The following is a 21,456-nucleotide window of genomic DNA, read 5'->3' as shown; positions in this document are numbered from 1 at the left end:
ACAATAATTCCAAACACATTTTAATTTAAAAAGTTTGACTTTATTAATATCCATGTCACATACACCTCTTCCTGTACACAACTGTCTTATTCACATCAGTAATAATTTATAAGTAATCTTTATTACTGGAGGGGAAGAGTAAGGGACACAAGCGAGACATTTTAAAAGCAGACAAAATACAAAGGAGTAACTTTCACATTACTATAGTTCATAGATACATTGTTTCCCGGTTCACTTCAACCCGGAGTCTATAAATTAAAAAACAAAGTGAAGCTAAGTCACAAAACGCTTAAGAAAGCCTGCAGATGAACAAGTCTACATGGCCATTGACCTTTATAGAGAGGCCTTTTAATGGAGTAATTAAAAGTGAAATAAATTCACACAATAGCCGAGCAAAACCCAGAGGGTTGTGTTCATTTTAGTCATTTTCTGAGAGAAAAGTATATACAGACTGTCTTTGTATGTCAGGACAATCTAGTGTGTGTCAGCTGTCTAAGTCAGCTGGGATCTATAGTCTCAAAGCAACATATGATGTATGAGAAATAATAACTACGCTCACAGACAACTTCCTTTAAGTGCCACTTCAGAAACGTCTGACTGTCATGTGACGAGGTTTAAAAAGATACTGCAACATCTTACTGTCTCCAAGACTCAAATGTTAACTACAAAATTCTAATATTGGAATGTGATTTATCCAAAAACATCTAAAATGGTGACATTTCAACATTTCCATTCAGTGGTGGCCAAATGAAGCATGCAACAACATTAATACACGTGATCAAAAACTGCACTTCAGCCATGTGTTCTTTCACAGACGTCTCTCCAAATGAAACTGTTAAAAAATGTCTATTTTAAAATTTGTTTCACAAAAAGTTTGTTTTTTAAAATACAGGTAGTTACTAGTAAGCTTGTGTGTGTGTGTGTGTGTGTGCGTGTGTGTGTGTGTGTTTGTTCAAAGTCACCAGCAGTTTGTTTAGTCTCATTCATGTAGGTCGTACAGTGTCAGGTCAAAATGAAACTATACATTGGACTCTGGTTGTAGAGGTGTTGACTCCTCCCACTCATTTGAAGGGTCACATCAGTTCCACACCACCAGTTGAAAGGACGTTCAGAAGGCACATCATCTGAGGTGTTTTCTGAGCAGGTGGCCTCAATCTTTTTTCGGTTATTAATCACTTACAGATCCATTGTCAAGGCTTCATTATGCTTCAAACGAGGTGCTTGTCCAAGTTATTAACAGCATCTGACGCCCTCACTGCAACGGGGGAGTCAAAGGTTGCATTGGACAAACTTTATGCTGTAGTTGCCAGGTGTGTGGCGGTGTGGAAGTAGGTGTGGTGTAAATTCTTTCTCAATCTCTTTCATCACTTTTCTTGGTGAAATGTGTCTGTAAGTGTGTGTTGTTTTCCCCATTTGTACGATTTAACGTGTCAAGACTACGTCATGATTCTGAGGACACAGCAAAGAGGAGGCTATGACTACATCCTGCCTTCTAGTGAGGAAATACATAACGAGTAGAAAAGCAGATTTTTGACGTGGTCAGACAAACCAGTTTGTTTGAAGCATATTGAGGCCTTCACGCCGTTTCTCAGGTGATTTTGAACTAATTCATGTGACTGTAGCTCTTAACAACTCGTGTGCAACTTCCTGCCAAAAGGTTAAATGGCTGGAACTCCTCACCAATCAGTAGAACTGAAAAAGACCAGAGTAGAGAAACTCCCTCAATTCTACACCTTCAGTGCAGTGAATGGTTTGATTTCGACCTGACAATGTCACAAACTGTTTGTAGGTTTGCTGAAGTAAAAACATTGACACTTTTATCCCCGCCATGGGACCAGCACCCCAAAATCCAGAACGTCAAGGTATCCCCCTCGCACTTTGTTGTGGGAAAGCTGCTCCATCAGCAACAAAGGGGCTACAGTAAAATGTCTGCCTCGTCAGCGATACCGTCCGACAGGCAGTACCTTCATACAGGTGAAGCTGTCGGGGTACTTTGACAGCACCACGGGGTTTCCGTCCATACGGACCTCGCTGAGGCTAGGTCGTAGGTAGTAGGTGTCATTGGCCCTGCAGAAGGTGTTTACGGTGACCTCAGTGATGTTGTTGTTCTGAAACGAATAGAAACGATGTCAAGCCGGTAACAGAGGGAATCTTAGCTGGTAGAGTCAATATCGATTAGTCTCACTCACTACGTTCTAGCAAAAAATACATGAATGTCATCAATTTTCAATTAAATCTAGAACACAACAACTTGTATAGCAAGAAGAGGGCCAGACGTTTCTGAAGTCAATGTATTTCTAGGTTGACTTGGCTAAGCGGAAAGCAGGGCCGTCCTTCAATCAGAGGATCGGCAGTTCGATCCCCGGCTCCGCCTCCACTAGTCGCATGTCAATGTGTCCTTGAGCAAGACACCCCAAATTGCTTCTGTAGCTGTGCCTACGGTGTATAGATAGATACTGAATTGTAAGTCGCTTTGGATAAAAGCGTCTGCTAAATGACTGTAAATGTAATTTGTGTATATTTTAGTAAGATTCAAACCTGTAGATGTAAGATCCGGACATTGTCTGGGATGTGTGGAACAGCTTCCAGCTGGTTGTCAGCCAGGTACAGGTTGGCCAGCGTGGTCATTTTCTGTTGGGGAAACAAATTCACACCATTGGAAACCCTGTAGATTCAGTTGATTTGTTATGAGTTGTCCTATCCCTGTGTGGGAGGTGAAAAAGTGTATTTATACATATTATACTTTCAGCATGCCTGGCTATAAACCAGATATACTTCAGGAATAGCAAAGTCGTGAGAGAAGAGATTCACATGACACAGCACAGGATGTGGACCGCCCGCCTTCATCTTCACTCGCATCAGTAATAATTGGTATATTCCTAACTGAAAAAGTTGAGAGAGTTGATGATGTTTACCTTAAAGGTGTTTGCTTTGACACCCTTGGTTTGGAGGAGGTTATAGTTGGCGTTGAAAGATTTCAGTTTGGCAGGAAGCATAGGAAGTTTGACCAGTTTGTTCTCAGCCAGAGTCAATTCCTCCAGCAGGGTCAGCTTAGAGAACGCCCCGTCTTCAATCTCTGAGATCATGTTCCCTGTCAGGTCAATCCTCTTCAGAGTCACTGTTGATGAATGTAAAACAATCTGTTAATGCAGTTGTAGCCATTTTAGCCGTCTCACTTTCTTTTGTTGACAATGTTTCTGACTGGTTATGCATTTCAGTTCCATTTCAAAAGGGTGGGAAGTTAACCGGGCGACGAGCTGTAGAGCTGCTGGTCGCAGATAAAAATACAGCATACACTGACAACGGGTGGTCACTAATCACAGCACTTGCAGGTTTGAGCATTCTTTAGGTGAACAAAGCTGGAACAGACATCCATCCAAATCTTCCTCCAGTATTATTGTCCCTCTGCAGACCATTGTCCAGCACAAAGATGTCTTACATTGTAGTTTTCTTTAAAACACATAGACATGTAACCAAATAACCAGCTAAATCGTTCGACCAAGACCCTATTGAGAGGGGCATCCTTAAAAATAGTTTTATGAACTAGTATTCCTGCTTTGTTATCAATCCAGAGATCTCTGAGGTCTGAGGTTTTCCTTTTTACCAAAATGGTGACGTGCTGCTTACAATAATAACCGGGAAGTTAATGTATGATATAATTGTTATGACCAATCGGGATTCAACTCTTTTCATTATTAATTTAGTTACCAGACAACTTCAAACAATTTCCTCACTCATTATTAAATATGTGGCCTTTCTGTCAGCTCACTGCTCATGAATGACTTTTGATATATGATATATGTGAACAGGTGTCACTGTGTCCTTGTAGACAGCATTTGGTGAGCTCTGACAGCAAAGTCAGAGTCACCTCGTTCTGTTATTTTAGAAGACAAATGCAGCTTAAAATGTGTCTGTTAGCTTTACTCTGTTTACTACAATATATCTTATGTCGCTACGCTGATGACACGTAGCTATTCCTCCTTAAAGGGGCACCGCAGTGATTTACTTTTCCATAAAGTTTGGAAACTATCTCGAGACAGATTTTTCAAAAACAAAATCTGTGCAGCAGAAGCCAAGATATCCTAACTTTTACGTTTGGGTAAAGTTTTAAAAAGACTGCATCCTACATTTTCCATAATCGTTAGTAAACACCCACATCTTTCAAACTCCACACCTCCAGTGTATAAAGCCGGCTACCTGTTATGATTTGGTACTCTCCAAGACGAAGCTGAGATAACCCAGATGACACATGCTACAAGGGATTTCTGTAAATATTACTATTTGAGACGTATAATATTTCAATCAAGAAATATTGAATCAAAAACCTAGACAAAGATAGACGAACCATTTGCTTTCAGGTTCTGACAGCACGGCTGGACAATCAAACAGCTTGTGATGGAGACAGTTTCCAGACTCACCAATGCCCTCAAAATCTTTGGTGCTGATCTTCTTGATCTTGTTGAAGCGGGCATACAGGTACGCCGTCTCTTTAGGCAAGGTGGGGACGCTGGTCATGTCTGGACTGACCTCCTCACAGTACACTGAACCAGTCAGACACACACACAGCAGGCAGGTGGGCAGGTCTGCAACACACAAAGGCACAACACAAACATCAAGCCTTCTTCAGAATTCGCTGTAGTCGCAGCACTTCTACGTTAATCCAGCTCAATGTGATTCAGACCAGGGCTGCATCTAACATCTGGAATCTCCTCAGTTCCTGGTCTACTTTCAGACCCCTCAGACGCTCTGATAGATTACTCCTCGCTGTTCCACGATCCCAGACACATTATGTGTAGATACATGATTATAACTAGGATGATTACCTTTTATATAAACAATTTCATAACATATAATTTGACCCTCTTACCCTAACTTATTCTAGTTCCTTTCAGAACCTAAAGGAACAGGTATCAAGGTAGGTTATGAGTTGCCCAAATCCTACAGATGTGGTCTTTTTAGATAGATAATATGAACCCACCAAGCTATTGTATTTGATGTTTTCCAACAAACACAACCTTGTTTAACTTGTTCTGAGAACAATGCTTATTTGTTGAGTGTCTTTCCCAGACCTTCAAACCATTAACAGACTGACTCAAAGCATCTCAAAAGCAGTTTTCAACTCCCCCTATCAATTAAATTGGATGTTCTTGTCTGTACACAAGGTAAACATGAGTTTCTCTTACCAGAGGCGTCTCCTCCCTGGTCGATTGGGCCGTCATCAGGTTCATCAGCAAGAGGCAGCGCCCTCTGCAAGAGAAAACACGGCCTCTTCATACAGCGGACAAATCATTTGAGAGAGCGAAACATTGACACTGCCAGGGTTAGCAGGTCAGGTTTGGAAATATGCCAACACATTACAAGTTTTGGGTTGAAATCTCAAATATCTGTACTGTCTTGTGCTTAGCTTCAGCATGGAGTCTCTTTGATAACACTAGCATGGAAGAGGTGAAATAGCTCAACCAGTGCAGTTAAACAAGGGGACCAGGTTTTGGTTAGTTTGATTTTGGGCCTGAACTGAATACAATTAAAGGCACTTACATGACAATTTAGACTGTCATGTAAAAAAGTTTGATTTGGAAAATACAGTTTACACATTGATATTGATTGGCAATATTTACCAGCTGGGACAGCGTATGGCTGGTATTGTTTTCACCTTATGAACAATACCAAAGCGGGTCCTGGAGGCACCATTATCTCAGAAGTGGTTTTGAGTACTTTGCCGGGTGTTTATATGTCTGTCTGTCTGACAGATTTTATTACCGTGGTGGTGACACAATGGTGCAAGATGCAGTCATGGAACTTTACAGGTGTGTAGGTGAGATCTAAATACAGGCTGAGTTTGAGATGGGGGTGGTCTGAGCAAGGGGGAGGGTAAGAACTGGTTAAAGGCGTTGTGGCTGGTGTGATTCTCTCACAAGATGGTCTTCAATAAGTCTTGTTAACGATGAATTGTAAACAGTGAAGGTGATAATTGAACGTGTGATGTTAATCATTGGGCAACAAGAACTTTAGTCTGTTAGCGAGAGTGTTGGGTCTAATAAATTCAGGCTAAGTGGGCATTCAGACTGTAAACACCACTGTGTGTTAGTGGAGTAGTGTCGCTACAAGTGGAAGTGGTTGGAAAAGATGAAATATGATTTAAAAAAACGTCCAGTTTCAGTAACGGATCAATGAGTTTTAAGGTTTATCAACACCAAAATACTGTATAGCAGAATGTTTTAACTCTGGCAAGTTATCACGGCGATAATAACTTTATCCTCTGTTTACACAATCTCCAGATTATCAGTGAAATTGCACCGTTCATGTTACAAAGTCATCTACCAGGAATGTGTGCTTGGATGTATTTGATTGGCCAATGCAGCACGTTGTTGGATAATAATTTCATAGAAGTTTAGTCGGGTTCAACATTTGTGCTGCGCTGCTTTGGCCACAGCCTCTGCATCCATCCCGCTGTTGTGTCATCACAGCGGTCTGATCGATATGAAGGAGGAGGCTGTGATTTGTGGCACAATTCTGCTGTCGGTCTGAACACAGACTCCATTCAGTATCAACAAACTCACTCTGGTTACAAGGCTGGCAGAGCTTTATATTCCACAGCTGACCACCACTGTTATTGGTGAACCGCAGTGTTGAAGACATTTTTTTCTTTTGTCTCGATGACTTATTGATTTCAATCGACACTGTTCGTCCTGATCTTCATCTCTTGTGGATAGGTAACCATATCTGGTCATTACATATTTTCAAAAGTGCTGACATGTAGTAGCCAATGACAATTAGGTTTGTTTTAAGGTTTTGTGCATTATTAGCCAACCAAAGCATCTTTGCAAACATTCAGCCAGAGATTAAACTAATCTGCCACCAGTAAACTAGCTGCTAATGAAAGAACCCTGCACCACCATGGGTCTGATGCTTGGTCAGTTTGTCATCCATCACCAAGGCCTGGGGACTAACTGAGTGGACCTCAAACCACTCAAAGGGAAGAAACAGAACTTTCCACACTGTGTCCCGTTAGCCTGAATGAAGCTTGTGGTTTAATTGTAGCAGCAGGTAGGTCATGAGGTCTGTCTCTTAAAGGTCTGGCACTGATGGTCTTGTATGAAAAACAGCTGGTCCCAGATTAAGTTTTGAGGATAATTTTCACAGCCACATTCACTCATATCTTTTCCTCTCCCTCTCATGCTCAGGATAGTTTGTGGGTTTTTTTCTCTCCCAGTGGATAAACCAAACCAGCCTTTGGTTTTGGTTCGTCCAAATATTTCTTGAAGAGGTTAGTGTGGTTAGTTGACGGCTAGTGTGGTTTGCTTCAGGGTTCGGTCTGTCTGGTGGGAAAACAAGTCAGATACAGCAGTGTGTGTGTGTGTGTGTGTGTGTGTGTGTGTGTGTGTGTGTGTGTGTGTGTGTGTGTGTGTGTGTGTGTGTGTGTGTGTGTGTGTGTGTGTGTGTGTGTGTGTGTGTGTGTGTGTGTGTGTGTGTGTGTGTGTGTGTGTGAGCTGAATGAATTATCTGATAGAGGAGGATGGGGAAGTAAAGTGCTGACAGTTTCTGTCAGTAGCAAGTAGGAGAAGACAAATGAACCGACTAAACCATGACATCTATGACTAGCTTTTAGAATAATGTGCCTGTGCCTCATTGATTTTAAATATTGCCAACTATTAAGCATGACCTAATGTCCCCTGGGGGTTAGTAAAGTCAAAGTTTATATCTTGTTCCTTTTTCTTTGTCTAAACTATCTCATCTTGCTTTGTCAGCAGAATTTCTCTTATTAGAGAACATTAGTCCGGTCTGACCAAAATCAGTCGGTTTGTTTTTAATTTAATTCTATACACAGTATCGCATATTCTTTATTTTTGTTTATAAATGTATAATTATATACTCAACAAATCACCACAGTGTATCTGCTGACATTAGACTAATTAAGAAAAAATGTGTTAAAGCGTAAACAAATTACCTTTTTTTTTTTTTTTTAATAACATTTTGTTATTCTAGCATATTTTAAATAAATGCATGTGTCAGAGTTATTGAAAAGAACATTTCTTTTTGGCAGAGAAGCATGACATAAATAATAGAGTTCTTACCCTAGCCCTCCTTGATTTCAAGTGGTCAGTGAAGTATCCGTTCTGCTCCCTGCCAGTTACAGATCCCGGTATCAGCTGTGAGTCCTGGTCAGATCTCCTGGCTGAGGCCGCCACCAGCCAAGGCACCAGCACACAGGTGAACAAGAGAGCCTTCATGCTGTCCAACGCAGTGTGACGCCGACACCTCAGCTCGACTGAAAGCCTGCGTTTGGGTCAGCAGCTGCTCTCTGCTACAAGCCCCTGTTGGGATGTGTCAAATGACTGTATTTAAAGGCTGAACCAGTAGCTTCCAGCAGACTGTTGAAGCAGAGTTTATAGACCCGAGCACTTAACCCTTCCCTGACCACCCACCGTCCATCTGCTGAGAGAGAGACGGAGACACAGACAGGGTTTACAGAAAGAGGCAGACAACCAAAAAGAGGCACATATGGAAAAAGACAAAGCGTCAAAGAAAGAATAAAGTGTTTTTTTCTTCTTCTGTTAAACGTCCCCTAAGTATGTACAGGGGGGAAAAAACTGCTGAGACAGCTTAAAGTTGACAACCACAGTGTGAGTGTGTTTTGTCAGGAGGAATGTCTGTGGTCTCTGCCCGGCCGCTCAGTAATGACTCGTAATAACCAACCTATCTTTCATTAGGCTGGATTAGTTCTCCCCTGGCTCTGCTTTTCTCTCGGCCGTTGGTCAGACAGACACATTTAGCGGCCGTCAGACAGACAATGATTATATGTTAGATTTCATGTGATTACTTTGGACCGACCAATGGTCGAATCTGCTTCGCTCTCTGGATGCTGACTCCTCAGAGCGACTGAGGTTGATGTTCATCAGTGCTTCTGCCTTATTTTAAAATATCAACCAATAAAGCTTGTTCTGGAAAAGCAATGTTTTCTTTCAGCTATAATAGAGAGCTGCAGAAAGGAGTCCTAACTCGTAAATGAGTTATAGCTTTTTTGCACTCCCGGTTCCCTCGTCTCCAAATTCAATGGGTTCTTTGCATGGTTTTTGGTTGGATGTCTGTGGTTGACACAAGCTTAAGAGATTTACGTAGTAAATACCCTCTCGTGTCTTAAAAAAGGCGGGAGCTATCATCACGCTGACCAATCCGCCTTCACAGCCTCGTCGTGAATACTCGTGCTCATACGGCCGTGGTCTCGCTCGTTTACAGCCTAACGTTAGCTTTTTAGCTGATTTACTGCAATGAACCCAAATCCAATAGGAAAATCACATTGGGAACCATTGCGATGCCAACTTCAGGTTGGTCAACAGAAATACGTCACCCGTGCAGCACTCTGAGGATGGTACAATTGAATGTAATGTGCATACACAGTTATACAGTTACGTGTTGGACAGCACTCTCTACCATCATCAAAACACCAAATGAGGGAATATCTTTTGGAAGAATGTTGTTCATTCCCTGCAGTAGTTTCGCTGACTTGTCGACTCTATGACAAGGAACATTGAAGCTGTTGTGGTCCAGATGTTTGAATCCCACACTCTACCGAGTTTGAGTGGACAGTTTAGTCTGATATTGTGACATGAAACAGCAGTTTCTCTATTAAAAAGTAATAGACAATGAACAATAGTTTTGGATTTGATATGACCCCATTGATTAACATTAATTTGACATATACGGCATGTCTTCCGGACATCGTAGGCTACTTCTGACTGTGGTTATGGGTGTGAACGGGTTCTATGCACAAACTAAGTTTGTCTTCATCCACCTCACAGTTGTCTTATGAGTTTTCCATTGATTGGCGATCGAAGCATTCGTGATTGTAGGCGTGGACTAACGCATGTTTCACTGTTCATTATACTTAAGTTTTAAATTAACCAACTTAAGACTCTGTTCGTGAGACCGGATCCAGAACAGTCCAGCAGCAGCATTTGGTGTCCTCGTTGCTTGCTTCCTGATGTTGATGCGTCTAGAATGAGAAAGTTAAGATGCTGCTCATCTTTGAATATTTCTGACTTTCTGATCTGCTTTTTGATTAAATAAAATGTATTTGGTTGTCTTGCATAACAATAAGAATGGCATGCACATCCCATGTCCAATAGGATGGATGCTGGATCAAAGAAATAACTAGCAGAATTTAAACCGATAGAGCAGCAGACCAAGTTTAATTGTGTCTTGCATAACTTCACAGGTGGAGCCACAGTGTTCCCGTTCGTCCAGTCTTTGTATTGATTTTAATTATTGGAATGGGTGATTAGCTGTGAAATAGTGGCGTAGTGACGGGCAGAATTTATCATTTATCATTGTGAACAATTCATCAGACATATGAATTTGAACTTCTCGGGCTTATCCAACTTCAGGAATTCTCATTGAAAGTTATCTATATGGGAATAGACTGGATCATGTAAACTATAGTTACCACACAGTCTTTTACCATCCCAGGTGTAGAAAGACATCTGTGTTGATGTTTCTCATCTGTGTCGTTCTTTTGCCACATTTAGGTCCAATAGTCTTGGCTCTTTATAGTTTTGGCAAACATCTGTGTGCAAAAAGTAGATCATGAAGTAAGTCACCTTAACGATCAAACACATTCCCATGACGTGACAGGAGACTAGATGTTGTATGAATTAAAAGTCATAGTTAAGTTCAGCGTTAGTCCTTGAGGCCTGCTGTCTGTCTTTTGGTGTAAACGTTTCATATGAACTTCACACAAATGACCAACACTAAAACCGTACTATTAGAAACACTTCTGCATAAACAGTCTCACGCAAGTCCGAAGTGTTTTTAAATAGTAAGGTTTGAACAAAGATGCATTTGTTTGGGAAGTAGTGAGCGTACGACTGGATAAATGAGACGTATATGATACTGCACAAGTTGTGTTTAATGTTGGTTACTGTTGTTTAACGCGACCCCCTTCAGTTGATTCTTTGAAAAAGTTAAGTTATCTTTAAGAATTGAAAGAAACACGGGATGAGTAGTTGATGTACAAATGGTCATTTTGTGAGTGAAGTGAAGTTTTCCTTTAAGATAGAAAAAGGTGAACGGGTTCTCAGAGGTCTGAGTGAACTCTAACCAGATCAGTGATCCCTGGAAGATATTTTGAGACCATTTTGGACAAGTCAGCCGTTCGTCTCTTTAATCAATGCATCTCTATGGTTTAATATGTATCAGACTTCCACAGCCTCATGGTTTAAAAGAGTTATAGAGTGCGTTAGAGGCAAGAACAATAAATAACAGCTAATATGATCAGCACGTTAAAAAAAAAATGCCAGAAATTAATCAGAATCAGAATTACTGGAAAATGGAAAAATAAAAACTTTAAGGGAAATGCTTCCAATGCAGAAAGGCCAAAAGATTCTAAGCAATAAAAAACGAAGAGACTGTACACTAAGTCTCTTCAACAGCTGTTGAGGTCCAGCTGTTCTTGGGTTGAGTTCAACCTTGGTTGTCAATTCACAAAGATGTTGGGCTTCCCCAGAGCACTTTAAAGAATTTGCAAATGCTTTTTGTTTTAGGTGTTGTCCCTAGACCTGGTGAAATGACAAGAAACAGTACTTCTCTATAAACAAGCAAAGCTAAAGAGCAAAAACTGAAGTCTAACAGCACAACAGTTAAATAGAAAACATGTGACTATTTGAGCCTTCAAGAGGAGAGGAAAAAGAAGGGGGCCCAGATATAAACATCGAGCACACGGAACACGAGCCCGGACTGTTACAGGTGTGTTAGCAATTATGAACACCTTTAAACTTTTATGACTCTGGGAAGAGGGCCAGCAACTGGAGAATGTTTTTACTGTCACAAATTTTCTATACCAGATTTTGGCCTGTCAGGGTGGGTTCACTGGTATTCTACTGCACAATAAAGCAAGTCAATGAGGAAAGCCACCCGCAACAACAACAACCAACTAAACGCACATTATTCCTGTCATGTTGAGTCACTCAATATGTTTGTGAACGTGAGAGAGACTTTTTTTACAAGCTTGGAATTTGTAAATCCTTGTGGGAACTAATGAAAATGATGCTTTGCTCATTTATGATGTGATTTACTCATAAATGGCAAAGAAATGGCAGAAAAGTGCTAAATATTTGCAGATGAATACATGAGTTGATGATATGTCCAATTCTGCATTGTTTACATTGACGTTAAATAGCTTGCAGCCTTCTTCCTCTTCACTGCCTTTGTTGGTGCGTTGCTATGTTTCTTTGTGGGTTACGAGCGGCAACTCGACCCACCGAATGGCGTTAAACTGGCGGTAGGAATCCTGTCGCCCACGGTCATGTGTGTCCTCAAATACAAACAAAATGAGGACCCATTCATAAAGACGTTGTGCTGATAGTGGTCCATCACTCCAGAGAGGCACCTTTTTAAAGCATCGGTATGGTTTTAAAAAGGAAAAAGTCTGACAATCACAGTTTACAGAGTGATTGGCCCGCTGTGCAAAGGTATGAAAGTAGTCTGGGTTTGAACTTCTCTCTCAAGCTCTTTAATTCGTCACTCAGCTAACTCTGTCTGGAAGTATGTGCTGTTATTCTCATTTGTACAAATGATCACATCATGTCCCTCTCCGATTGGTGACCAATCAGAACAGGTAGAAACACCTTAGCCATTAGATGTGACTGATGCCACAGTGTCAAAGCTAGTTAGTTTGAAGCACAATGACTGAGATTTCTGTCTCTGTTCTGTCAACACTCCTTCAACAGAAGAGCAACTGGTGCGTCTCTTTACAGCGTAACCAAACAAACTCATGTTGTTTTAATAAGAAGTAAAAGTCTGATTTCAGGCTGCTCTTTGCGCAACTCGTTTTCTACTCCAATTGCAGCAACACAATGACAGGAGTTGGTTGCCTTGCTGAGGCGTTGCCAGTGATCAGCCAGTCGTCTGCAACTCTTCATCAGACAGCTCATTGTGGCGGCTCTTTCTTCTTCCTTTACTCTTCACAATATTTAAAACTGTCCGCTGATCCGCTGTCTAGTTTTGTAGATACATGTTTGATGAACGATCGCAGTCGGTCTGAAACTCTTGATGAATACGTCGCGTTTTTTATGCGACTGCTTCACAGCAAAAGCCACCCCATGTTTTGCCCGTTGGATGCTTTTAATGTGAAATGGCAGCAGCAGGAAATGTTCTAACTTACTAACTAACCACCACAGTCTGATCCAGACATCCATCATATTGTAATTAACTTACAAACACTATTCTTTTTGATCCCTTTATTATATCTGTTTGTTTACTTATTCCAGTAGAAAGAAGGCAATGAAAGGATTGTTTTATCTTTGGTGATGGATCAGATGAAACAGCACATTGTGTAACATAAGTACTGTATCACATCAGTGTTTCTGGTCTCCTTTTGGTGTTTCTGTTCCTTATAGACACTCTTCTACTTTCTAGTCGTGTCGTCTTTATACATACAACTTAAAGTTCATCTTTGAGGGCTTTACAGTCAGTACGACATAATATCCGCATCCTCTTGGTCCAGATGACCTAAAACTCCACACAAAGAAATTATACCAGACAAATACTTCTTTATGCCATCAGAGAAGGTTTGAGTCTTAAAATGCTAATCAGCAAACTTATAAAACCAGTTGTATTGTTCCAGAGCATCGTTTTAATCCTCGACGTCACCTGCTCCAAACCCACCATTTTTCTCTCATGTAACCACACTTGTCAAAACGTTGAGCTTTATTCTGGTTTATTTCTTCTGACGGGTGCAGTCGACGTGCCGGTTAGCTGTGTTTTAGGGTGACAGGTGTAAGTGAGCGGTAGTAAGTGAGCGGTACGTAACGGCAGACTTGAAGCCAGGACAGACAAAACAACATACGTCAGTGACTCCACACACACAGACGCCCATTTGACTGCAGAGTAACTTTCGACACCATGGACCACCTGGCCGGGCATTAAACAGCCTGGGTCTGCATGGGTCTGGCTGACAACCGACATGATGTATTGACCCTCCGCTGAGAGCCGTGTGTTTTGGTCGTGACTTAGCCACGTGCTAGCTTTGGGCTGACAAAATGTTTTTTATTTGAGCTGAGAAACTCGTTATATAATGAGTGTTACATGTTTTTCAAATTTAAAGGGTTGAAACAAAATGATTACCTTCAGTTCCCTTATTAGCCTCCATGTGAAAGTAAACGGAGACGAATCAAACAGAAAATGATCAAACAGCTCTGCACCTGTACAGAGCTGTTTAGCCTCTTGTGGCTCATAGTTTTGACTTTGCACAACATTTACTGGTTTAGTCTCTGTGCGCTTGTGAACCCTGTTTCCAGGTAGCTGATTTTACCAAACACGCTCTGATAAATACTGTAACTGCCCAGCACCAAACGTCCCATAGACCAAGAGACTAGCTGGTGAAGGAAGTGGGAGAACTCAGGAGTTAGTGGTGACCAAACAGGAGCAAAAAGGAAAATTTATATTTGACTTCAACTTGTTTTGGAAAACATTTTATCAACATAATGAGGAAACGGATGCAAAGAAATTTCTTTTTTTGTCTTTTTTACAAATACTGTATGTTAGCCTGAAAAAACCTTTAAAAGGAAGTTCTCTGAGCCCAAATATTAATTGATGCAGCTTTAAGGGGAACTTTAAAGGAGAGAGTTATCCACAATGAAAGAGATGCACCTGTGCGTTGTGTGCACTGGGCACCAAAATACGTCACAGACCAGGAAAGGAAAAGGAAATGTCAAGCTCATTGGTTTATCAGAAGTGGTCCTGGCTGGACCTCCAGATGAGGAATGTTCCTCATGACTAATTATAAACATAAGTTTAAACTTAAACTAGATAACTAGTGTTAAAGTAAGAAATCACTCGGAACACACGGTTTAGAGTTAAACATTGTCTGAAAAAGAAATCTATAATATATTATAAGAGCCATTTGAAAACCGCTAATCAGATTTTCAGTAATTAAATCATATTTCATCAACAAGTCGACTAATCGTGTACATCACAAGTCCAGATATGGAACTTGGTTTCCAAAGTGAGCCCGGACTGAAAGACATGAAATGTACATGATCTGTATGTTCATAGTGTTTGCTGCTCCAGTGTTGAAAATGTAAGATCCCTTTAAATTTACAAGCTCTGTGTTTGTATGACTCATCTTTTATCTTTAGTTCTCATGACATTATTCTCTCTAAATATCAGTCTTTCCCTCAAGTGTTCCACAAGAGAAGTTGCACAAGTTGTTTTACAATGTGGAATTAGACTTTAGGTCTGTTTTACTGTAGGTCAACTCTCTTTCACCTCTTTTCGTCCTGCTTTGTCTTTTGGACGTTAAACTCCATTCTTTCTTCCAGTTCACTGGAGAAGTGAGTCTTTTTCCTGATGCCGAGCTTCGGTTCAAATACTGGAACTCAGCCTCGGAATTCATTCCCAGAGGATCCGAGAAGGACCTGATGATTCAAACAGAACAACTGTAGCCTCCAAACGGAGACCACTACTTTGGTTTTTAGAAACAGTTTTTAATTCCAACAACATTTTTATTTAATTTTTTTCCAGAGCGCAGCTGCTAAAGATGAGGCTGTGTTGTTTTTCTGGACATTGAATGAATAATGACTCTGGTTTAGTGGATGTAACTTGAGGCCCATTCCTATATAAAACATAAATACCATGCTATAACCATTTTAAAAGTAGGGTAATTCTAACTATATGCTTGCTGTGTATTGTACCACTGTGACGCTGTGTTGAAGACTATAGTGGAGCTGCTGCTGGAAACAGGATGGTTCCTGCTGTCAGAGCCAGATGCAGAGCAGATGTTGGGGATGCATAGAGGAAGGCCGGGTCATTCTGCACAAGATGTTCTCCGTAAGACAGCTGATGAATTGCTGTTAGGTTGAAGCTAGTGTAGGTGCAGGATTGATTGATGTCAGGCCTGGACTGGAGCATGTTTTCAATCACCTCCCAATGAGTTTGATATGACGCTGGTCCCATCAGCAGCAACGTTGAGGAAAATCCACACGCCGAGTTGAAAGTGTACTCTTTCCTGTTTTCTTGGGTTATATTCTTTTGTCTTTTTAAAAATGTTGTCCAGGCCAAAGGGGGGCCTCTCAGTCTAGTTCGGTTCACCTCTGGTTTCTTCTTCTTAGAATTCATCAAGAGCCACTGACTTCAGCTGTGGTGAATTACAGAGGATCTTTGGTTCGTATCATGTTTTGGACATCTCAGGGTCTGCAGTTATTGTGTGTAGCTGCTGACTGTTTATTGTAAAAAGCCCTTCATTGTTCACTGAGCCTGGGAGCTCTTATCCCAGCATGAGGTTTACTCTCCACTCTCTGGTCCAACACAACGGGAGGAGGCTCTCTCAGCAGGTGATGGGGGCCAAGTCTTTGTGCTTATTCTTGCTGTTGGTTCATAGACCTAAAAACATTGAATGTTCATATGCTGAAATCCAAATTCCAACTGTAACTAACAATGGGAAGCCGCATTTAGAAAGATGTATAGGAGGTCAGAATAAACCCTCATTGGTCATCTTTTAAACTTCTTGTAAACGCTGTCACCTCTCAAGCAGTGTTTAGCTGATCACCTGGGGTATTTGTGTTTTTGTTTGGTAAACAAGCTCCCACACTTCTCTTGTAAGTTTTAGGATTGCTGTGTCCTTTTTCAGGATCGTAGTGTGTTCATATGAGCAAAGAACAGTCATTTACCTCCAACACCCAGCGGTGCTGATGTAGTAATCAAACTCTCGGCACTAAAGGCAGCATAAACATGAATGATTAGGTCTGAACTATAGAGCAGAAGTAGTTGAATATATTACCATGATAGTCTATCATCTCTTACATGGAGCTCTTTCTCTAATCTGTATTGTTTCATGCTTTGGAGATCAGGGCTCCAAAAAATCTCCAAGATGCATATTTGGCGCTATTCTTAGGAAAACATTTTCTCAACAAGTGAAAACTCTAATAAATATCGTTATTAGATGAAAGTTTACGTATTTGTTGTTGTTGACTATTTTAGCACAATTTCACCTTTTTATAAATGATTTACCTAAACGGTAAGTCTATGTATAAAACATTATTTCTGCATTTTCAATTTGGAATTGCGACCACAGTATCTGGCACTGATTTGCATAAGTTAAAGAACTGATTTTTACAGCCTTGAGATTTTGCAAACAAAACAAGTGCTTTTGTTTCTTCTGCTCAAATCTTTTTTATTTTGTCACCGTCGTGGCGCGGAGTTGTGTCGGCAGTGTTGGCGTCTTGGTGGTGGTCTCTGTCTGTAGGTACTGGACATGAGACCGGCTCTGATTAGACTGTCAACTGAGACATGACAGTTTGGACTAAACCAGTAAGAGACATATGGAGAGTATTACTGGTTGACTGGGTTCCAGTGTGCAGTGGTATTGGATAGTTGTCCTCTGTTCTCTGATGACTACTTGATTTGTTATCCCAGCATTCCTGGCGTTTTCCTTCTCCCAGACAGTTTAGCGTTGGCTCAAAAGTGATTCATGCTGAATTTGAATCTGTTGAATTTCGAAATATCAGTAGTTCTAGTTACTGTAGCGACCCCCACTGGTGTTTAAAGTTTCAGTGGTTCATTAGTCTTCAGGCCCTCTGTCCCAGCTGAGCTTTTATTGTCTTACTTAAAGCTTAAAGGCACTTTGTGTGACTTGGAGGGAGCTCAAAGTCGTGTTTCCAGGTTACCATACTTTGTTGTTGGACCTGAGGATGCTGAAAATTAAACTGTGCTAATGGAATGATTCAGAGTTAAAGGGTTTATTTTGAAAGGATCTCGGTGAAGATCAGGCGGCCTCCTCCAGTTCTGTAAAGTGAAGCCAATGCTGAAGTGCCTTAAACCTGCATTCTCTCTAATGTCCATCAGGGGGCGACTCCTCTGATTGTATAGAAGTTATGAGAAAATGACTCTACTTCTCTCTTGATTTATTACCTCAGTAAACATTGTAAACATGAGTTTATGGTCTCAATCTCAAGTTTCAAGTCTTATTAAAAACAGCATGATGTTCATTTCGTAAATTATGGTCCATTTAGATCAAATGGACCATAAAGCAGGGTATGCTTTAGGGCGGGGCAACCTTGTGACTGACGGGTCACTACTGCTACCAGAGCTGTATGATTTTGTAATTTAGTTTTTCCAACATATTAACTTAACATGGTGCACTGACACCATGTTAAATACATTTAAATAGCAGGTCTTTTAACTTTTTAAACATTTTAATTTTAAAGAACATTAATTAATGATTGATTTGACATTGAATCTTTACACCACAGTTCATGTTTCTTATCCCAGAATACATAGCAAATATTTAGCCTGTGCACTTTGTCTTCAGTCAGTTAATATCAGTGAATGCTCCATCACCTCAAACACTGCAGAATGAAGTTTGTCTTCATCTCTACAGCTTAACATTGTCTGTGCTCCTCATTAAAACGAACAAGTGAGTACAATACAGTTTGATGGAACAGTTAAAGGCCTGTGATCCACACAAGTGGACCAAAACCTAATGGGGCATATGGAGAGTGTTATTTATTGAGTGGGCTCCAATGGTTTTGGATAGTTGTTCTCTAATGGCTACTGAATGTGTTACCCAGACATTCTGTTTGATTACGACCAGAAAGACGATGTCATCAGACTTTTGTCTCAATGTTTTGACGAAAGAATGTTGATTGCAATCAACATTGTCCTCATGCAAACAGTAGAAAATCCAAGAATAAAATAAAATGTAAAAAAAAATTGCACCTATTACACAGCTCATCTGTAGCCAGTGAGACTGCTTTCACAATGTTTGATCGTGTGTTGTTAGCAAACTATTTTTTCCACCTCTAAACTCCAGCAGGTCAGCGCTTGCTTCAGTCCTCAAAGATCCTAAAAGTCTAGACTGTTTATGATAAAGTCATGACTGATAAAAAGGCTTCTGTCTGATTCCATATGTTTTCAGTGTTGACCAGAGCATATATCTGGCTCACTTTGGCAATAATCATCCCCTCCATCCTCTTTTAAATGCTTCGCTGGATATTTGGGTGGTCGGGCGACAGGGATTTTCCACTAAAGTTATTCTGGACATTTCACATGTCTGTACAACATTTGCAGGGTTACTTTTGGTGCTTTCAACTGTAATCTTTTGTCTTGATAATCTGGGAGATCATAATTGTACTTTGATTAATCACGCAGCCTCCATTCAAGAAAGTCATACCGTCTTATTCAAGAATGATTCAATCTTATCACTGTTGATGGTAGCTTCTCTAGGTTTGTGCAGGACGCCCCGTGTTGTGCTAGGTCACGCTAACATTCTCTCTGACCAATCAGTGATCTGCAGTGTCTTAACTCAACCTTCTAGTATCAGTTAGGCTCCTTTGGAACCTCTTACGAGGTGGTGACAAAAAAGTACCAGATTACCAGGTACGATATACAACTTTTGCCGATGGAAAAACAAAGACGAGCGAGTCGAGTTGAGTAGAGACATGCAATTAGATTTATCGGGTCTCGACATTAATGCTTCCCCGGGGAAAAGTAAACTCTGTGCTCAGGCAAGAGAAAGGCCTCATGCAGTTAAACAATCTGGCAAGAGATACATAAATGTGATCTTTATTAGGGGCCGATATTCAGTAAAAACATGGGATCAGGAGATCAGCGTCCGTGTTGAAATCGTCAAGAGCAGAGCTGGTTAACGCTAACTGTTAGCAGCCGGTTGGCAGCACAGTCCTGCTTGGCTAAATAAAGCAGCTAACAGCTAACGTTAACCAAAGTAAACCAAACAGTACAAATTTGTTTTGGGCAAAGGTCAATTAAAATGTGTTCAAATGTAATATTGTAGAATTTAGCTTTTGGTAAATGCTTAATCAATGCGGGTTTAGAAACACTAAATAATGTTTCTGTTATCAGTGTATCATTGATGTTTTAAGAGGCAAATGCAGAGATCAACTTCAGTGATGTTCAGTCCATGAATCCCACCACTGACCAAACGGAAACCATCTTGTCACCAAGCCACACTCTTATTGCCCTGTCTTTTCAAACGTTTGGTTAGCACTGGGTGTCAGATACCAGCTTAGCATACTGTATAAAATATGAAAAATGACCATCACAATGAGCTGAAGCCTAAGATGTCTCCAGTGTCTTGTTTTGACCGACCAACAGTCCAAAACCCAGAGGTGTTCAGTCTACGAGCTCAACACAAAGATTTAGCTGAAATAACAGAATGTTTGCCTTATCTGCTTGACAATTGACACAAAGGTTTCATTAATTCTCAAAATAGTTACAGATAATTTTTCTGTTGATTAATCAACTATTGCTTCAGCGCTGCTGTATCTGCAAAATAAAGTAGCTTGAAATCCTTAAGTGGTTTCTTTTCTCTATTTTAATTAGGTTTTGGGGCAGACTGATGTGCAGTACAGCATTAGTAGAAGTGGTACAGTATTTTTATTTTTTTTCAGTCGATGAATCACACTGGGAACAGTAGCCTACTCTGTCTTCTCCCGGCTACAGTTACAGTTCATCTATATTATTGTTTGTGGCTAAAGTCAATGCGTTTTTCATGTGTTTGTGGAGGCAGGGGAATTCTGGGAAGTTCCCATGTTAATGTAATTATGTTTCTTTAATAGGACATTGTGGTCACGAATGGTTCCCTCTGTGCTAATTGTGATGAGGAGAACGCGGCTGTCTCCTCAGCAGCAGACTCCATCTGGATAAAGTCTCTTTTTATTGGACCGCTCTTCAAAAAGCTCTCGCTTTAAGATCGCTACTGGCTGAAATAACATCGTCTGTCTGTCTCTCTCATTTCTACTCTCCTGTCTGTCTTTGTGCCTCTTTTAACACTACAGCATACACTTAACACACATTCTGATGCAGTTTTGTTCTTAAAGTTAACACCAGAACCCTACATTTTATGCAGCACAGTTACAGTTACTTGGAATAGACGAGAGCACACCTAACATTTTATGCTTCATTTACTTAAGATGTTAACTGTCGTTGGCTCCACTGAGTTGCTTGCAGCTGAAGCTTGTAACTGTTCGGGGTGTTTATTTCTGCAGACTATTTAACCGAGATAGAAGTTGTCCAGACACTGTTGTTGATGTTGTTGTTATATGACCATGTTTGTGTGGTACAGCAAACTTCAATCAGTACATTATTTTTGCTTTATGCATTAATTAGGTGAGTTTAAGCGGACTAACAGGGCTGCTGAGAAGGCTGAAAATGCGTTAACGTCAATATTTTAAAGTTGCAATGTACATAATTCAGAGCATTAATATAGCAGCAAACAACTAGTTGTTAACTTTCTCTGTTCATCTGGGGCAGGCGGCTGGTTTTATGTCCATGAAACCTTTACTGCTTCACACTTTTCATAATTGTCAGCACATTATTTATCTGAATGAAAGAACTGTAATGAATTGATTTAAAGTGTTTTGAAACAGATTCAGCTGGCTTCAGTTTAAAAACACAAGTTTTAAATCAACTTGTGAAGCAACACATTTTGTATTAGATTTACAG

General features: G+C 40.5%; 2 protein-coding genes across 2 annotated transcripts in view; one reads left to right on the top strand and one right to left on the bottom strand.

The window, feature by feature from the left end:
* The window catches only part of cenpp (centromere protein P), an 83,420-nt gene that overhangs the window by 12,012 nt on the left and 49,952 nt on the right, over positions 1 to 21,456 (top strand). The window lies entirely within an intron of this gene.
* ogna (osteoglycin, paralog a) lies at positions 1,938 to 8,231 on the bottom strand. Its single transcript, XM_076095673.1, has 6 exons — positions 8,076 to 8,231; positions 5,184 to 5,247; positions 4,419 to 4,583; positions 2,916 to 3,118; positions 2,539 to 2,631; positions 1,938 to 2,108 (listed from the first exon to the last, which is right to left on the bottom strand). Exons 1-6 carry the CDS (start codon positions 8,229 to 8,231, stop codon positions 1,938 to 1,940), a joined length of 852 nt encoding a protein of 283 aa, XP_075951788.1.

The sequence above is a fragment of the Anarhichas minor genome, unplaced genomic scaffold, assembly GCF_050575085.1.
Source record: "Anarhichas minor isolate MPS153535 unplaced genomic scaffold, ASM5057508v1 ptg000021l, whole genome shotgun sequence".
Lineage (NCBI taxonomy): Eukaryota > Metazoa > Chordata > Actinopteri > Perciformes > Anarhichadidae > Anarhichas > Anarhichas minor.
Note: the sequence above shows the minus strand (reverse complement) of the source record. Positions and strands in the feature narration are given on the sequence as shown.

Excerpts from the sequence above, each read along its gene's own strand:
- ogna (XM_076095673.1), bottom strand. The coding sequence starts at position 8,231 with ATGAAGGCTCTCTTGTTCACCTGTGTGCTGGTGCCTTGGCTGGTGGCG. Across the intron at positions 3,119-4,418 it reads CAAAGATTTTGAGGGCATTG|TGACTCTGAAGAGGATTGAC; the intron begins GTGAGTCTGGAA and ends ATTCATCAACAG. Across the intron at positions 2,632-2,915 it reads TCAAAGCAAACACCTTTAAG|AAAATGACCACGCTGGCCAA; the intron begins GTAAACATCATC and ends TTTCCCCAACAG.